At 41.5% G+C, this 19,391-nt stretch overlaps 1 protein-coding gene across 1 annotated transcript in view; it reads right to left on the bottom strand.

The window, feature by feature from the left end:
• clic5 (chloride intracellular channel 5) overlaps positions 1–18,969 on the bottom strand; it is a 117,129-nt gene extending 98,160 nt beyond the window's left edge. Inside the window, exon 1 of the mRNA XM_033021330.1 lies at positions 17,799–18,969. Within this exon, the coding sequence (XP_032877221.1) occupies positions 17,799–18,233 (435 nt within the window). The 5' untranslated portion in view covers positions 18,234–18,969. The remainder of the gene's footprint in view (positions 1–17,798) is intronic.
• Positions 18,970–19,391: the final 422 nt, after the last annotated feature.

Genomic DNA, 19,391 nt, shown 5'->3' with positions numbered 1-19,391 from the left:
CTAGCAATCTAGTGCTCCCATGGTGGTCTCCTGCACACCGGAGATACAAAATGCAGATTGTGGCTACTTTGCAGAGCACCTTCATTGCCATCACCGTTAATTCTCCATCCTACTCCCAGTTTGACGTATCCATGTCACTTCCTGAAATATTCCATAGATGTTGAATCTAGGCTTGAAGAACAGCACTTCATGGTCCATTTCAGTATATCTTCCAGCCTCAATGCTGAATTTAACATTTTCGGATAGCTGGCTTTCATCATGCAAATTAAAAACCAACCATTTTGAGTTGTTGTACCCACCTGCCACATAACTCAATTTTTTTCCTCACTATTGACACTGCCTGATCCACTGGCATTTCTTACAGCTCTTAACAGCAACTCTCAATTTTTGCACATACCTTTGTTTGTTTTCTTTCTAACACACCTATCAACCACATGACCTCATTAACAAATTATCACAATGGCACTCCTGACCCCACCTCAGTTATTCCCTTTTTCAATCCATCCCTTCTGCATCTTCACTACAATTTAAAACAAACCAGTATTTACTTTCTCAAGCTCTAATGAAGGGTCTTAGAGCTGAAAATATTACATGATTTATCTTCCACTAATGTTGCCCGACTTGCTAAGAGAGTCTGACATGTTGTGTTTTTAATTAGAGAAAGCATCGTCAGCATTACAAATAAAAGTCAGCATTAATTAGTCATGCAATATATCAATAATATTTTAAAAATTGCTTTATTTTCAGTCTTATACATGTTCATTTCATCACTAATACCAACTAGGATCTTCTGCATAAATTGCATAATTTACCTTTTTGTCTGCAAATTCCTTCCCATAATTGTACCTTTCAGGATTCATGTCCTTTCACACAGATGTAATAGGAAGGGAAAAGCTGGAAGAACATTAAGCATCAAAGGTGCTACAGGTGGTAAAGTTAATAAGAATTTTAAAAGGACTATATCAAAGTGTTTATTCCTGTTATACTCGTAGCAATCTCAACGCATTACTTTTAATGTCCATTTTTAGTAATATCTCATGCAGTTCGAGATCAATAAATGATTTTCCTCATGTTTTCCCTTAATTATGCTTTTAAGTTATATTATGTTGTAATACATCCCTAGCAAATTATTTAAAACAAGCAATGAACTTTAAAAGATAGTATCATTTTCTTATTTTAATTTACATAAGCTCTTAGGATAAAGAAATTTCACATGGCTGCTGTTAAATAAGGATATTTCAGCATCATCTAAATGGAGAGACATAGCCAATGTTGAATACGGGGCTAGTCATTCATATATCCTGCACTGTTCGGGCAATGAGAGTCTTGGCTGTTTCCTATTGCTTTTTCCTGGTGTCCTTCCAGTGGAGACAAGAGTTTCCCAATTGTGTGCATATGACCATTATTCTCGCACTGTTTTCTCATTTCATTATACTCGTATCATGGTCTCAGATCTGTTTTCTTTGATGTTGAATGAATTAGAACTGAATCTACTCCAACAATAGATGTATTTGCATTTAATTTTATTTTGCAGTTATTTTTGCTCTTGGCAGGAAGCTAAAAGTGACTTCTCACAAACATTAATGACTGAAGACAAACACTTTTTTTTATATATAAAAGGACATGTTCTAGAAACTGAATATTCAGTATGGTTTGTTTTATGACAAATCTGTAGACAACATTTTAATATACTTAAGGCAAGTTTCATTCAACTATGATTTTGCTGCATTGAAGACTGAGCACGTATCAAATATGCTGCAGCTTTGCTTGTGTAGTTTAGTATTAAGACTCCCTGACACACTAGAAATGCTTACATGATTGCCAATTGTACGATGTATACACAGTGAAAATAAATTATATTTTATTTTTGCCTTGAAACAAGAATCAATTCAGTATTTAAATCTTTTGAGATACGATATTGTTATTTACACTTTGAATAAAATACAAGCATTTTCACTGACATCACTCACAGCAAACCAGAGAACACTTTTCACAAAGGAATACCTTCAATGCACGGTGAGGGAAAATATTACCCGAACTCAATGCAACACTTCGTGAAGTTCGCAATTTTTTTGCTCTGTATTGCTGGATAGAGAATTCCTCTTTATACTTATTTTCTTGCTTTCTAACTTTTGTTTCTTTTTAAACTTCCACTAATCTCTTGACTTTTCCTCCTTTTGTTTTAAGTTACTTATGACCAAATGCCTTTTTCCCATTTTCTAGACAAGAACAGAAATGCACACCTGCTAGTTACCCCATGGATAGCGCTTGTGGTTAAACTAAAAGGCTCTTAACAGCATGCCCTCATATTTGAGGAACTCAAAATTGGGGCACTTATGACTTTGCTTCTGTTTTGATTTAAGGATTTAAACAAAAGTCAGCATTAACTAGCCATGCAATATATTAATAATATTGTTTAAATTGCTTGAATGTCAGAGTCTAAAAAAGTACTGCAATTTAATGCATTTATTATAAAAAGCGCGAGGACCAACTTATCATACCCAATACCAACTTGCCCCCATCAGGCTCGGCAAGAAGGCATAACATCACTTTTTCTAGTATTTTAACCATCACCTCTCACAATTTCTCTTGTACCTCTTAACTCTTATCACTAGCCTGCTCTTATCACTACTGTCAACTACCTTCCTGCTCACAGGTAAGGTGCTACCTCACCATCCCACTTTGTACTTCAGCTGCCTAAAGATTGCCTATATAAGACGGCCTAAAAGATTGACAAGTATAAGACTGCCTAAAAGATTGACAAGTTGGTAGATAAATGTTTAAAAAAAAAAATATTGGGCCAATTGGTGCCACAAAATGGGAAAACACTGCCCAAAAGAACTAGTTTGAGGAGAGGAGATTTTAAAGGAATTTGGTGGGAGGGGGTTGAATTTATTAATCATATTCATGCATACTACTGAATACCTAGAATAGGGGCTGGTGTTACAGCAGGTTGGACAGCCTAGGTTTTTAATCCACTGGAGTTGAGAGAACAACTTGACTGAAACAAAATCCTGATGCATGGAGAGAAAATGTTTCCTCTTCGAGGATTTAGAACTGGGGCTACTATTCAAAAGTACCCATTTAAGACATAAATGAAGCAAGATTCTCCTAAAGGGCAAAATTCCTGAATTTTCTTTCCCAAAAGACAATGGAAGCAGTGATTAAGGCTATGATTGATAAATATTTGATAAACAAGAGGATGAAACGCAGATAGATAAAATGGAGGGAAATTAGATCAGACAAGATCTTTTAAATGACAGAGTAGAATCAAGAACCCGAGAGGCCCATTTTCACTCTTAATTCATTGACGGCCCAGTAGGCCAAGACACAAAATAAGCACACAAGGACAAGAATGATGATTGGATCGTACACGAGTTTTAAATGATTTGGCTGGCAAACCAGCCTTTAGGGCATCAACATAATTGTACTGTGTTCCATTTCCAATATTAAATATTGTTCAACCAAAAACTGTTTATTGAAATTTAAATTTTTTAGTGAATTTTGAAGTAAAAAGATTTGACATTTATATCTTCTGCTGAACAAGTTTGAAGGTAAAATTCCTAATTTTCTCATTTCATAATGTTAATCTTGTATGTAAGAATCTGATAAAGGCTTTCCTGTTAGTTTAATACAATGCACTTTTCTCCAAATGATCAGGAGAGTCCTGATGGGGTCTTATCAATTCCAGACTTATTAACTCCAGTGACTTCCTGACTGATCTCTCATCCTTCAACTTTTCCAAATCTCTTGAACCCCATTCTTTTATTGTGCAAATTTCCACTCAATATTACACCTGTCCCAAAGACTCCCAGTCCTCTAAATTTTAACATTTAACATAATTATCCTCGTCAAATCTCTTTGTAATTTCATTATTTACCATATCTAACATGCATCACTTTTAATTCAGCTAACTGTATCCATTCATTTGTCGCATATTTTCTTTCACCTCAATATCACTTATTCCTTAAACTCTCTGCTTGGTCTCCAAAAGCCCTTCTTTTAAATCATGACTTTCTTGACTAAGCCTTGTCATCCTCTCTTATTATCAGTACATTTGACTTCCTCATGCCAGTATGAAATGCCTTGGGGTTGCGCTTTTGTTAAGATATTACATGAACAACATGGTGTTGGTGTTAAATAACAAGTGGTCGGACATGATCATACAAAGCCAGGAATGAGCTAGGATCAGTTTCAGTCAGAATTACAGTAAGCAGTACAAAACAGTTTGGTTTCTTTCTTTCCAAGTTGACAATAAAAGAGGTCGAATTATATAATTTTTTTCTTGGAAGCATTGAAAAAACACACACAAATAACTGAAAGTGGTATATTCCCAAGAGAAATTGTGAATGAAGCAGCTGTCCCTGGTTAACAACAATCATCAAACATTCATTGTACTCTGGTATGCTTTATATTTACTTCAAAATACTACATTGCTTTTCAAAGCCTACCTACCTCAAAACATTAAAAGAAAATCCATGAGACACCAGCTCTTTCACTACCCACCAACATCAGTTGTCATAGTAGCATCCTTACAGTTGGATGCTTTGGCATGTTTTATTCCTTTAAAGAAACAGTTGAAACCTACAACTTGCTCCATTTTGTCTATCAGTCTGTGTAGCTGTGCAGACAGGAGCAGGGAGAATTGTTCTCCACAATGCACCATTATCTGAGCACAGAACAATAGAGTTTGCATATCTTTTCTGTTAATGTTTCATACAATATTTGAAGCCAACTTTGATTGTTTATAAAGATTGCACCTCAGCTTACAAAAAAGATTGCCCAATAAAAGGAGGCAGCAGTGATCTATTTAACTAGTCTCTGCTCAGATGTTGTATCATCCATAAGGCACATCTTGTACCTCATCTACTGACCAGACCACATCCTTCTGAAAAAGCAGCAAGCTGTGCTGCCACAGTGCTGCTAATGTAGAGGAACTTACATTAGCGGAGCTCGGATTCAGCCGCGGGACTGACACTACTTACCATCGCCCGGCGGGGTCACAACATCCGAAGCCTGGATCGCCTCGGCGCAGAGGGAGAATAAGAAGGAAAGAGACAAAAACTTAAGACTTTTGCCTTCCATCACAGTGAGGAGTATTCAACTCACTGTGGTGGATGTTGATTTGTGTTTTTTTGTGTATGTTTTTGCCATTTTTTACTATATGTAGGACTGCAAGGCAACAAAATTTCGTTCAGACCGCAAGGTCTGAATGACAATAAAGGCTACTTTACTTTACTTTACTTATTAGATAGGCACACGGATATGCCCTGCATCCTACACACCATTCTCCGACAATTCCACCACTTCCAACATGATCCCACCACCAGTCACATCTTCACCCCTTTCTACTATCCTTAGAGACGATTTCCTCTGCAAATCTTTGGTTCACTCATCCCCTCACACCCAACCCACCCCTCCCCAGATACTTTCCCCCGCAACAACAGTAGATGCAACACCTTTTCCTGCTTCCTATACCACTTCCCTCACATCCATCCAGTAGTACCTCCAGTCGAGACAGGGGTTCATGTGCACCTCCTCTAATTTCATCACCTGCTGCATCCAGGGCTCCCAATGGGGCCTCCTTTACATTGGCGGGACAAAGTGTAGACTTGCCAAACACTTCTCCTATTCCAGCCACAGTGTTAAAACATTTAATGTTGTAACATTTCAAAAGCAACAACTTGGAAAATAAAACATTACAGAGGACTTTGACCAAGATTAAACAGTTAAGAATGCAATCCAATGAGTAGTGGTGTATCTCAGAGGAAGGAAAGTTAAAAAGGCTACTGGGAGGTTAAGAAGGCATCGCCGTGCTGTACACAATAAGTGAATTTCAGACAAGTTGTTTTAATACTGTGCCTGGAATAGGGATCTTTCCGAAAGAATTCAAACTTCTGAGAAAGATGGTCCTGAATTTAGAAGCTGATGCAGCTTTCAAAGATTCAAATGTGGTAATGGAGACAGGTTAATAATTTAGAGATTGTTTTTGATGAGAGGACTGCCAATTTGAAGGGAGTTGGGACAAAAGTACAAGATAAGTTTCACAAATCAACAATTCTACATGTCTGAGATCAGAAGTTTATCAAGAATTGCTTCCAACTTTTACAAACTTGAAGATAGACTCAAAAGTAATACAGCATGGGAAACAGTCCCTTCGGCCCAACGTGCGGGACTGTGCGGGATGGCACTGTGCAGGGCGGGATGGGGCAGGGCGAGGTGGGACCGGACCGGACGGAACTGTGCTGGACGGGACTGAACGAGATGGGGCGGGACGGGTCGGGACTGTGCAGGACGGGATTGGTCGAGGCGGGATGGGACTGTGCGGGATGGAGCGGGACTGCGGGGGACGGGTCTGTGCGGGGAGGGGGCCCGTTCACACCGACCAACATGTCCCATCTACACTAGTCAAACCTGTCTGCATTTGGCCCACATCCCTATCCTATCCATTTTCCTATCCAAATGTTCCTCAAACATTGCGATAGTACCTTTCTTAATTACCTCTTCTGGCAGCTTGTTCCATACACCCACCACTTGTGTGAAATAGGTTACCCCATGGTGACAATGAGCTGCTTAAAATTGTTGTCTGTCATTTCCCTCCACAGATGCTGCATGACCTGCTGAGTTCTTCCAGCACTTTGTGTGGAGGAACTCGCTAGGAGCATGTTTACTGTTGAGGGAGATATACCATGTGACACATTGATATGGCCATCATGAGGCTTTTGCAAATTATGCCAGAAGGATTGTGATAATATTTAAATAATTCCACTCATCTTAGAAGCCCAAGACCTTCAGCAGTTCCTGAAAGAGCATTAGGATGGGCGTTCCCTCATGTTTTGCTCACAATAAATGTGCTACTTCAGCTGTGCAATGGTAACAATGCCGAGTAAACAGTTGATTTATTGGCAATAAAACCAAGAACTTTGAACTGAAACCAGGCAGGTGCTCATCAGCACAACAGATACAGAATTAAAATTCATGTTTATCTGACTGTTTGGAGTGTGGGGGCAGGACAAAGCCTGGCAAGTGATTGGAGAATTTAATGTTCTTACTGTTGAGTTCATACCATTATCTTTTGGAATAGCACCTCTTATTCTGTTTGGGTAGTTTACAATCCACGGGTACCGACATTAAATTCTTCAATTTCAAGTAATACCCCCTCACTATCCCATTCACCCCCCCCCCCCCCACCACCACACCAGTGTCCACCAGCTCCCACCACCTCAATAACCCTTCTCCTTTTCCTTCACTTAACTCCCATCTTCACCCCCTATTTCCCTTTTATTTCCCCTCACTTCTGCCCTCTTCCAACCATATCCCTCAATCCAGCTTTACATTCCACCCATCCTCTTCTTTCCCTATCCTTTTGTCTCTTTTTAACCTCCCACCTTTGGCAGGTTAAACAAGTAATGGGTGTAACAAGTAACAAACAATTCCCTCCCCAATTTGTCCACCCATCACATGCCATGCGTTGTCCCATTCTCATCTCTCTTTCCACCCCCCCCCCCCCCTTCTCCAATTAGTCTGAGGGGTCCCGACCTGAAACTTTGTCTGTCCATTTCCTCCATAGATGCTACCTGGCCCATTGAGTTCCTCCAGCACTTTGTTTTATACACAGGTGTATTTTGCAGGCAGCTTCACTCAAAAGTACAATGTGCAAAATAATCAGCACAGCCTAAGTGCAACTGATTTATGGTTATAATGCAGCAGAACAATAAAATGCAAAGTTCACATAGATACGTTTCTGAAGCAAAGGACAACATACCACACATGCTATCTTTATTGCATTGGTCTTAAATTCCCCATTTTGACCCTTCATGGTTTATTGTGCTTTCAGTGGCAAATTGTGTGAGAGAGCAACTCTGGTGGTTGCAAATTAAAAAGGGAGATGAAATAACTAAATAAGCTATGGATTCCTGCTACACTGAGCAGATCACAAAGATACTTTTTTTTCAGTTTTAAGATTTCTGGTCTTGCACTGTGAACTTTTCATCCTGATCATGGAGAGTAGGCATTGAGTTTTATCCACAAGAGCATGGAACACAATAACAACACAGTGGCTTTGTTTATGAATCAGGTGTTTCAAATCGGCTTCCCAAATACTTTGGAATGGTACTTTGCTTGTCCATAATAGAATACACATTTTACCCTCCTAATCTCAAGTAACAAATTTTAGGTAGATTCTTCAATGATCACATCATCTATTCGCCCCAGAAAATGTTGAAAATGAATCCCTTCTGCTTATTCTCCTGCCACAAACATAGTCCAGAAGTCCATCCACTTATATTCTACCCATGCAATTTTGATGGTGGGATTGGCTACCACTTTTGCTAATAAAAGCCCGTTCTACCTTGTGGCCACTCTGCTTCTACATTCTTCAATCTTAGATGAGTCATAAATGTTATCATAACTAAATATTGGGAAAATTGAATTTGAGATCTTACCTCCATCTCACCAGCCATTCCCACAAGAAACACCTTCCCTAATCTAATGCAGCCAGTTCACCACCTTCAATTTGCAATGTGCTTCCAATAGCAATTATCTCCTACTCTCCCCACTCATGTGCTGATTCCTTTTTATCTCATCATCATGTACAATCATGCTTATGTCTATCCTTAAACTTCAATTCATCAAAACAGCTGCACAAATGTATCTTGTTGCAAGTCCTATTCACCCATCACTCCTGTTCATGCTGACCTACAATACCCATTTCCCACGTAAAGAACATAAAAATTAATCTTAAAATCATTATAACTTGAATCTGGTTGAAACCAGCTCAAACACCCAAACCTTTCAATGCTTAGCCAGTTACTCGCCTCTACATCATCATTTAACTGGGTTTCCAGTAGCAAAGCCCCATGCGAGGTGGAGGATAAATGCGTGGATGAGAGACTGGTGCAGTGGGTATGGATTCAAGTTTCTGGATCATTGGGACCTCTTTTGGGGAAGGTGCGACCTGTACAGAAAGGACGGGTTGCACTTGAACTCAAGGGGGACCAATATCCTGGCGGGGAGATTTGCAAAGGCTACTGGGGAGACTTTAAACTAGTATGGTTGGGGGGAGGGACTCAAATTGGGAAAGCTAGCAGTCAGTGTGTGAAGCAGGGGGCAGAGAATGGTAGCACTCTGACCCAAAATGTAGGGGAGAGAGAAGAAAAAGAAAATAATCAGAGAATAAGAGAGGGTGGGTTTCTTAAATGTGTATATTTTAATGCTAGGAGCATTGTAAGAAAAGTGGATGAACTTAGAGCCTGGATTGACACCTGGAAGTATGATGTTGTGGCGATCAGTGAAACATGGTTGCAGGAGGGCTGTGATTGGAAACTAAATATTCCAGGATTTCATTGCTTCAGGTGTGATAGAATTGGAGGGGCAAGAGGTGGAGGTGTTGCATTGCTTATCAGGGAAGATATTACAGCAGTGCTTTGGCAGGATAGATTAGAGGGCTCGTCTAGGGAGGCTATTTGGGTGGAACTGAGAAATGGGAAAGGGGTAGCAACACTTATAGGGGTGTATTATAGACCGCCAAATGGGGAGCGAGAATTGGAAGAGCAAATATGTAAGGAGATTGCAGATATTAGTAGTAAGCACAAGGTAGTGATTGTGGGAGATTTCAATTTTCCACACATAGACTGGGAAACACATTCTGTAAATGGGCTGGATGGGTTGGAGTTTGTAAAATGTGTGCAGGATAGTTTTTTGCAACAATACATAGAAGTACCTACTAGAGAAGGGGCGGTACTGGACCTCCTGTTAGGAAATGAGATGGGTCAGGTGGCAGAGGTATGCGTTGGGGAACAGTTCGGGTCCAGTGATCACAATACCATTAGTTTCAATATAATTATGGAGAGGGACAAAACTGGACCTAGGGTTGAGATTTTTGATTGGAGAAAGGCTAACTTTGAGGAGATGCGAAAGGATTTAAAAGGAGTAAATTGGGACAGTTTGTTTTATGGGAAAGATGTGGAAGAGAAATGGAGTACATTTAAAGGTGAAATTTTAAGAGTACAGAATCTTTATGTCCCTGTTCGGTTGAAAGGAAATCGTAAAAATTGTAAAGAACCATGGTTTTCAAGGGAAATTGGACACTTGGTTCGGAAAAAGAGGGAGATCTACAATAGTTATAGGCAGCATGGAGTAAATGAGGTGCTTGAGGAGTATAAAGAATGTAAAAAGAATCTTAAGAAAGAAATTAGAAAAGCTAAAAGAAGATATGAGGTTGCTTTGGCAAGTAAGGTAAAAGTAAATCCGAAGGGTTTCTACCGCTATATTAATAGCAAAAGGATAACGAGGGATAAAATTGGTCCATTAGAGAGTCAGAGTGGCCAACTATCTGCAGAGCCAAAAGAGATGGGGGAGATATTGAACAGTTTCTTTTCTTCGGTATTCACCAAGGAGAAGGATATTGAATTATGTGAGGTAAGGGAAACAAGTAGAGTAGCTATGGAAACTATGAGGATCAAAGAAGAGGAAGTACTGACACTTTTGAGAAATATAAAAGTGGATAAGTCTCCAGGTCCGGACAGGATATTCCCTAGGACATTGAGGGAAGTTAGTGTAGAAATAGCAGGGGCTATAGCAGAAATATTTCAAATGTCATTAGAAACGGGAATAGTGCCGGAGGATTGGCGTACTGCGCATGTTGTTCCATTGTTTAAAAAGGGGTCTAAGAGTAAACCTAGCAATTATAGACCTGTTAGTTTGACGTCAGTGGTGGGCAAATTAATGGAAAGAATACTTAGAGATAATATATATAAGCATCTGGATAAACAGGGTCTGATTAGGAACAGTCAACATGGATTTGTGCCTGGAAGGTCATGTTTAACTAATCTTCTTGAATTTTTTGAAGATGTTACTCTGGAAATTGATGAGGGTAAAGCAGTGGATGTTGTGTATATGGACTTCAGTAAGGCCTTTGACAAGGTTCCTCATGGAAGGTTGGTTAAGAAGGTTCAATGGTTGGGTATTAATGGTGGAGTAGCAAGATGGATTCAACAGTGGCTGAATGGGAGATGCCAGAGAGTAATGGTGGATGGTTGTTTGTCAAGTTGGAGGCCAGTGACGAGTGGGGTGCCACAGGGATCTGTGTTGGGTCCACTGTTGTTTGTCATGTACATCAATGATCTGGACGATGGCGTGGTAAATTGGATTAGTAAGTATGCAGATGATACTAAGATAGGTGGGGTTGCGGATAATGAAGTAGAGTTTCAAAGTCTACAGAGAGATTTATGCCAGTTGGAAGAGTGGGCTGAAAGATGGCAGATGGAGTTTAATGCTGATAAGTGTGAGGTGCTACATCTTGGCAGGACAAATCAAAATAGGACGTACATGGTAAATGGTAGGGAATTGAAGAATGTAGGTGAACAGAGGGATCTGGGAATAACTGTGCACAGTTCCCTGAAGTGGAATCTCATGTAGATAGGGTGGTAAAGAAAGCTTTTGGTGTGCTGGCCTTTATAAATCAGAGCATTGAGTATAGAAGTTGGGATGTAATGTTAAAATTGTACAAGGCATTGGTGAGGCCAATTCTGGAGTATGGTGTACAATTTTGGTCGCCTAATTATAGGAAGGATGTCAACAAAATAGAGAGAGTACAGAGGAGATTTACTAGAATGTTGCCTGGGTGTCAGCAACTAAGTTACAGAGAAAGGTTGAACAAGTTAGGGCTTTATTCTTTGGAGCGCAGAAGGTTAAGGGGGGACTTGATAGAGGTTTTTAAAATGATGAGAGGGATAGACAGAGTTGACGTGGAAAAGCTTTTCCCACTGAGAGTAGGGAAGATTCAAACAAGGGGACATGACTTGAGAATTAAGGGACTGAACTTTAGGGGTAACATGAGGGGGAACTTCTTTACTCAGAGAGTGGTAGCTGTGTGGAATGAGCTTCCAGTGAAGGTGGTGGAGGCAGGTTCGTTTTTATCATTTAAAAATAAATTGGATAGTTATATGGATGGGAAAGGAATGGAGGGTTATGGTCTGAGCGCAGGTATATGGGACTAGGGGAGATTATGTGTTCGGCACGGACTAGAAGGGTCGAGATGGCCTGTTTCCGTGCTGTAATTGTTATATGGTTATTATATGGTTATTCTCTACACTATCAAATTGCTCTTGAAATTTTACCTCAAGCTTTTGAACACTTCTAATCCCTCTTTTGCCAATGCCCATTTCCCTTGTACTTCCACACTTTAGGTCTCAATGTTTTTCGTCCCAAATACTCCTGGCAACTGTAATAGCACATAACAATGTTAATTCACTTATTTATGAACAACTAATGATGAACAGATACCAGTATACCAGAACCAAACAGTCAGTCAATGAGAAAAAATATGTACAAATCCAGAATCAACAAATTTACCCCCTGGGTAGGTGAGATTTACCCCCCTGGGGTAAATTTACCCTAGGTTGGAAAACCTTGCTTTATGGTTATTTATTTGGATTAAGTTTATTGCTAACTTTTTCCATTGATATTTTTGGAAATGCCTGTCATTAAAAAGCACAGGAAGACTATGAACACTATGCCATTCCACTAATATTAAAATGTTTACTAGGTTACAACGGAGTATGCAAGACACCTTGTGCGGCCTTCACTTGATCCTGACACACAATACAGGGGAAAAGTGAAGGAAAGAAGTCTCAGTTCTCAGCCTCAGGGCAATATTTTATGTTGCTTTATTCTTGTGCTGGAAGCGCAATGTTCTTACAGTTTCTGGGAATTGTCTATAAACTGGCTTCTGTACACAAGGCACGCTATAGAAATACAAGGTGTTATTGCATGGAGTTAATACAAAATGTGGTCATGATACTACTTTTTATTAAGTGAAGCATGGTAAGAGAGCCAAGGGTATACACAAAAAATATATGTATGCTAAGACGGGTGGAAGTACAATTGAATGTGATTCCCTGTAAACAGCAGGTTAGGTAGCTAAGCAAAGTTAAAGTATTATTAAAGATTTGCCTTAAATGGCCAAGACCAAATGCAAGAATAAGTTAGTAATGTTAAAAAGGTAGACAATATCTTGTAATTGATAATGGAAAATTTTAATAATGTATGACTGATGTATTTTTTTACTATAATATGTAACTACATTTTATAATATGTCTACTTCTAATAAATAAATAAAAAATAAAAATAAAAAAAGGTAGACAATATCTGACAAGTTAGACCGCAACTGGAGTGTTAAATATTGTTCTAGTCCCACTGCAATACGGATAGTGAAGCACTGGAGAAAGTGCAAAGAATATTTACAACAATGTTGCAAAGGTTGGAGAATATTAGTAACGATGGCTGAGCTGGTGTTCTTTACTTCAAAGATGAGTAGACCGAGAAGAGATTTAATGAAGATCAATAACATTAATTGAATATTCCAAATGAACAGATCAAGTCCTGCAATTTACAGAGTTCACGTTATTAGGTTCACTGCTTAACAGTGAAATAAATGAAGATCAAAGTGTTGCAAAAGAATAAATTGGCTCAGCCGACAAGCCTTATCCCCCTCAAGGCTTCTATCCTAGACGAGGCTCTGACAAGGGTCTCTTCTATACCCCGTGACACTACTCACACTCCCCACCTCCCCCACTCGTAACAAGGGCAGAGTCCTCTTTGTCCTCACCTTCCAACCTACCAGCCGTCAGGTACAACAAATAATCCTCCGTCATTTTCGCCACCTCCAACGTGACCCCACCACTCGCCACATCTTCCCATCTCCTCTCCTGTATGCTTTCCGCAAAGACCGCACCCTCCGTAACTCCCTAGTCAATTTGTCTCCTCTCACCCGTACCACTCCCTCTCTGGGCACTTTCCCTTGCAACTGCAGGAAATGCTACACATGTTGCTTCACCTCCCCCCTTGACTCCATTCAAGGATCCAAGCAGTCTTTCCAGGTGCGGCAGAGGTTCACCTGCACCTCCTCCAACCTCATCTATTGCATCCGCTGCTCTAGATGTCAACTGCTCTACATCGGTGAGACCAAGCGTAGGCTTAGTGATCGCTTCGCCGAACATCTCAGCTTGGTTCGCAATAACCAACCTGATCTCCCGGTGGCTCAGCACTTCAACTCCCCCTCCCATTCTGAATCCGACCTTTCTGTCCTGGGCCTCCTCCATGGCCAGACTGAGGACCACCGTAAATTGGACGAGCAGCACCTCATATTTCGCTTGGGCAGTTTGTACCCCAGCGGTATGAACATTGACTTAAATGAATGTCAACTGAGGCTTACGGAAAACACAATTACAGAATCTTGGAAAAGAATGATAATTCTGCATTAACAGCCGTAAGAGTAGAATATTCCTCTTTGGGGGGGGGAGGGGGGGGGGGAAAACAGTTATTTTTGATTATTTAATTATTAAACTCACTCTCAATTGGCTGGTTAATAAATAATAAAATAAATGTTTATCTTAGTCACACGGGCTGGAACATTTTAACCAAACGGGTTAAGAGTAAAATTAAAGGACAGAAACTGCACATCAAAAAACAAACAACAGAATATGTTAGAATCATTCTCACCTGGAAGGACTGCTGGAGTCCATCTCACATAGAAGGACCTTTACCTCTATCCAGGGTGCAACACCTGTCCCTATATCTCCTCCCTCAACTCAGGAACCCCATCAGCCCTTTCAGGTGTGACCGAGGTTCATGTGCACCTCGTCTAACCATATCCACTATATCCGGTGTTCCCGATGTGGCCTCGTGTATATTGGCGAGACCAAGCACAGACCTGGTGTCCGTTTTGCAGAACACCAGGTCAGTCTCCCAAGGATTACAGGATCTCCTGGTTGCTATCCATTCTAACTCTTCTTCCCAGTCTCATACTGACCTTTCTGCCCTGGGCCTTCTCCATTGTTTGAGCGAGGTCACACACACACACACACACACACACTGGCAGAATGACATCTCATAGTCCACTTGCAACTTACAGTATGAATATTAAATGTCCCCCCCCCCCCCCCCCCCACTCACACACACACACAAACACACACACACCATCACTTCTCCTTTCCCCTCCTTGCTATTCCCCACCTGGACTCGCACTATTACCCATTTCACTATATTTCATCAAATAACTTCACAATTTATTAACTCTTCAGTCCATTTGTATCATACCTTCCGTCTTTTCATCTCTGGTTTTTGTCCAACCACCTGCCAATTACCTGAAACCATCCTCACCTTTGTTGGCCTGTTACCCATCAGGCTTTGTGCTGCCCCTACTCTCTCCCAGCTTTCTTCCCCTACCCCCCAGCGATCAGTTTGAAAAAGGGTCCCAACCCAAAATGCACCTATCCATATTCTCCAAAGATGCTGCCTGTTCTGATGAGCTAACCCAATACCCTGTATTGTCAATTTAAATTGATGTGTGTTAACCACAAAAAAACTCAGTAAACAAATCTGACAGTGCTGAAATTATCTCTTGAAAACTTATCCAACTTCCAAGTTTACTTGTATTGTCTCCTCAACTACATTATTTAAAAGTCTGTATTGCAAAGTTACACCAGTTGTTTGGCTTGTTTTTAGTACAGGTACTTCGAAATTGCCAGAGAGAATTTTATTGGACCCATCTGCTCCATAAAGCAAACTCCAAAAAGTCTAAAAGGACTTTGCACTCATGTGTCATAAACAAGTTGTCTATTTCTGGAACGATATATGACATGGTAATACCTTTGATGTAACCCTAAAGACCACATGAAGGATAAGAGAAATTGTGTACAAGATGAAGATCAAAAATGCACTTTAACTAACCTAAATATATATTTTTTCTTGATACCTTAAAAAGAGCATTAAGACACCGATTTTTCTGCCAGGCTCGACCCAAATAAATAGAAAAATAATAGCCTCCCTTAAAACACATAAGTGGCACTTCCCTGCTCCCCACGGCACCTAGTGCAGTGCTGATCACATCAAGGGAGCTAAATTATTAAAACCCCAAATTCGAGCATTGCAGTTACAGTTGTATTTATCCCGAATAAAGGCAATAATAAAGTTGTAATCACGTCATTGAACTCTCATGCGCTACAAGTGCTGATCTTTGAACGATTACAAAAGATTGCGGACAAGAGATCTCGCAATCTGTTTCGCGGAACACCTTCGCTCAGCCCTCGAGAACCAACCTGACATCCCGGTTGCTGGACACTTTAATTCTTCTTCCCATTCCTACACATACCCTTCTGTGCTAGGTATCCTCCATTGTCAGAGTGAGGCTAACGCAAATTGGAGGATCAGCATCTCATATTTCGCTTGGGCAGCTTACAGCCAGTGGTTTGAATTGTGATTCTCTCACTTCAGGTAGACCCGGCACCCTCTTTCTCTCTCTTTCCCTCACTCACCCAAGTCGCACTAGCTTCTCATTTTCACCCTACAAACAGCTTACAATGGCCTGTTTCCTTTATCATCGTTACTTGTTTTTGCATATATTTCATTCATTGTTCTTTATCGCTCGTTGCACATCACCGTCTATATCTCTCGTTTCCCTTATCCCTAACCAATCTGAAGGGTCTCGGCCCTAAACGTCACCCATTCCTTCTCTCCAGAGATGCTACTTGTCCCGCTGAGTTACTCCAGCTTTGTCTAACTTCGCAATCAACAAATCTTTGAAAGACGCTAGGTACACAAAATTGCTGGAGAAACTCAGCGGGTGCAGCAGCATCTATGGAGCGAAGGAAATAGGCGACGTTTCGGGCCGAAACCCTTCTTCAGACTGAAAGACGCTGCCAGCTTCAAGTGACAATCTGTCTTCAATAGGCCACATTCATTCACAAGCGGCGATTAGCATTCAATTTCGCTCAGATCTATAGCGAAGACACATAAAAGCGAAGACACAAAATGCTGGGATATATGATGAATGTATAGAAGCTGTGCCTCACGACGTGGCGGCATATTTTAATGTACGGTTCACGCAGTGAAGAACTACGCAATTCTATTGTTAAACTAATTCAATTTATCTGCTGCGAAAGGATTATTAATGGAAAATTGCTCAAGTGCATAACTTTTGACGCGGTTAACACAGCTGTTCTATTCCAAGCAATTCAGAATAACAGCCACAATTGTGGTTGGCAAAAAGTTATTAAACTCCGACTAGCAAGTCATTTATCAAAGGTACACAAAAATGCTGGAGAACCCCAGCGGGTGCAGCAGCGTCTATGGAGCGAAGGCAATAGGCAACGTTTCGGGCCGAAACCCTTCTTCAGACCCAGCTCCAAGTCATTTATCAATTTAACTATGTACATAAAGTAACACTAAGAGTGTTTTGTAATTTGACTGACCATACCAAGCCGTGTACGATGATACGAATGAAACACGACTCGATTTTTTTACAAATTAGTTTTTCATTCATTTCACTCTAATACAGCGTTCTAAAATATTACCACGGTGAATGCGGGGTCAATTCGGTAAAGGTCACAATAGAAACTGCCCTTGGTTTATTCTCAATATATCGCAGAGTTTCACGTCTATATTGTGGATTCACAATGTGCAGGAAAACCTCGGCTCGGAATGATCACAGAAAGGTACACAAACCCAGTCCTGACTGCAGTGTGTATGTCCCTGGTATCCGGGGAAACGGCGGCTCCCAGCGGCGGGTGGAGCTCAAGGCGGATCGCAACGCACACACGGCAGTCAAACATCACAGGTGGGGAAACCGCCACAGTGCCCCGACATTTTCAGTAGAGAGGGGTGGGGGTTGTGTTTACCTGTAAAGTACTCGGCAGCACGAAAAACATTTTGCAAACACAAGTAGGAGAGGGGAGGGGATGCGCCTGGAAGTTGTGGGGATGATGGGGCAAGGTGGGAAAAGAAAGTCCATGGCTTACCTTGACATAGAGGGAGATGTCGAAATTCTGCCGCAGTTGCTGGTCGCAGTCGCCCGGGCTGGGACTGCCGTTGATGTGCGGGCTGTGGGTGTCGGGGCTGAGGCTGCGGGTGTCGGGGCTGTGGCTGTCGGGGCTGTGGCTGTCGGGGCTGAGGCTGCGGCTCCGGCTCACCCGCTCCTCTATGGTCACGAACACCTCCTCTTGCTCAGCCTCCCGCTCCGAGCCGCTGTGGTGATTATCCCTCTCCCCGCTCGCCACCGAGGAGGAGGAGGAAGAGGAGGGAGTGGGGGACGAAGGGCTAGGCGAAGGGGAGCGAGCCACCTCGTCGTATTCGGCGGCGACCTCCTCCCCCCCCACGAACACCTGCATCGAGGTTTGGCCGTGGACGCCCGCATCGGGGATTTCGTAGATGTTCTCAGTCAAGCCGTTCTCCATGGTCGCTGGACGTGTGCGAGCCGGTTGGCGAGGGTGTGAGTGAATGTGCGGGTGTTCTTTCCCCCTCAAGGTGTGGCGTTGCTCAGGTGAACGAGCAATAAATGGCGCCGCGGGCTCGGCCAGCTGTATGTCCTCAGGCGAGCGGTCAGGGACTGGGTGCCGAGCGCTGCGCTGCGCTGCGCTGCGCCGAGGAGGTAACTCGCTCACCGGCTGCCACTGCTTGTGCAAAGCTCGCAGCTGGAGTGTGGCCAGAATTAAGTCGCGTATAACTGTGCAGATTTATAAGGTGCAAACTTGTTCCAAAGTTTTCGGTCAATCATTAACTGTTTGGGTGAAATATAAACCCACTATCGGGATTACCTGCTGACTTGCCAGTAAAAGATGCTTTATTATGCACCACTTGTCACTATGCACCGCGTTTAAAAAGGTGCTGATCATGTCACAGCTGAAGTGTTTGAGACACTTTTCAGAAGCTCCATGGGACGTCGGACACTTGCTTTTAAGGTAGAAAAAAGTGCAAACACATTAGGAAAAGCAAAGGAACTGCCAAAGGCAGGATGTGAAAAGAATATTAAAAACCTGGACAGCGGTGAATTTTAATTCTAGGAATGTAGCTGGGAAGGGTGCAATTTGTATCCAAGCTCACTTGGATGAATTGAATTGTGAATTTCTGACTCATGATTACTCAAAATGGAGGTTAGAAATTTGGGATGCATTGAGAGAATTTCAGATTCTGTTACATTCTGTTTGTAGTTTGTTTGGTTGTTTGTTTGTCTTTTTGCACAAAGTCCGCGAGCATTGCCACTTTTCATTTCATTGCACGTCTCGTATGTGTATGTGACGAATAAACTTGACTTGACTTGAATCTTAAGTCTGCTTTCGGAGCAGGCATAAATTCAGTATAAATAATGGATTAAGCACACCACCACATATTACCCATCGCCCACCCATTAAAAACCTGCTTATGCAACTATACCACGCAAAGTCTACAGGTCTCACCTTGGACTCATCAGTCACTTCAATGCCCACACCGAACCAAACTAGAGGCAAGACATCCTTGTTCCTGAGGGAATGCCTAAGTAGAGAAGTTGGTAACTTTCACATTAACATAAAAGAGTGGTGCTTCATAATAGACTGAATGAGATTGCATTAAGGCTT

This window comes from Amblyraja radiata, chromosome 5, assembly GCF_010909765.2.
Source record: "Amblyraja radiata isolate CabotCenter1 chromosome 5, sAmbRad1.1.pri, whole genome shotgun sequence".
Lineage (NCBI taxonomy): Eukaryota > Metazoa > Chordata > Chondrichthyes > Rajiformes > Rajidae > Amblyraja > Amblyraja radiata.
Note: the sequence above shows the minus strand (reverse complement) of the source record. Positions and strands in the feature narration are given on the sequence as shown.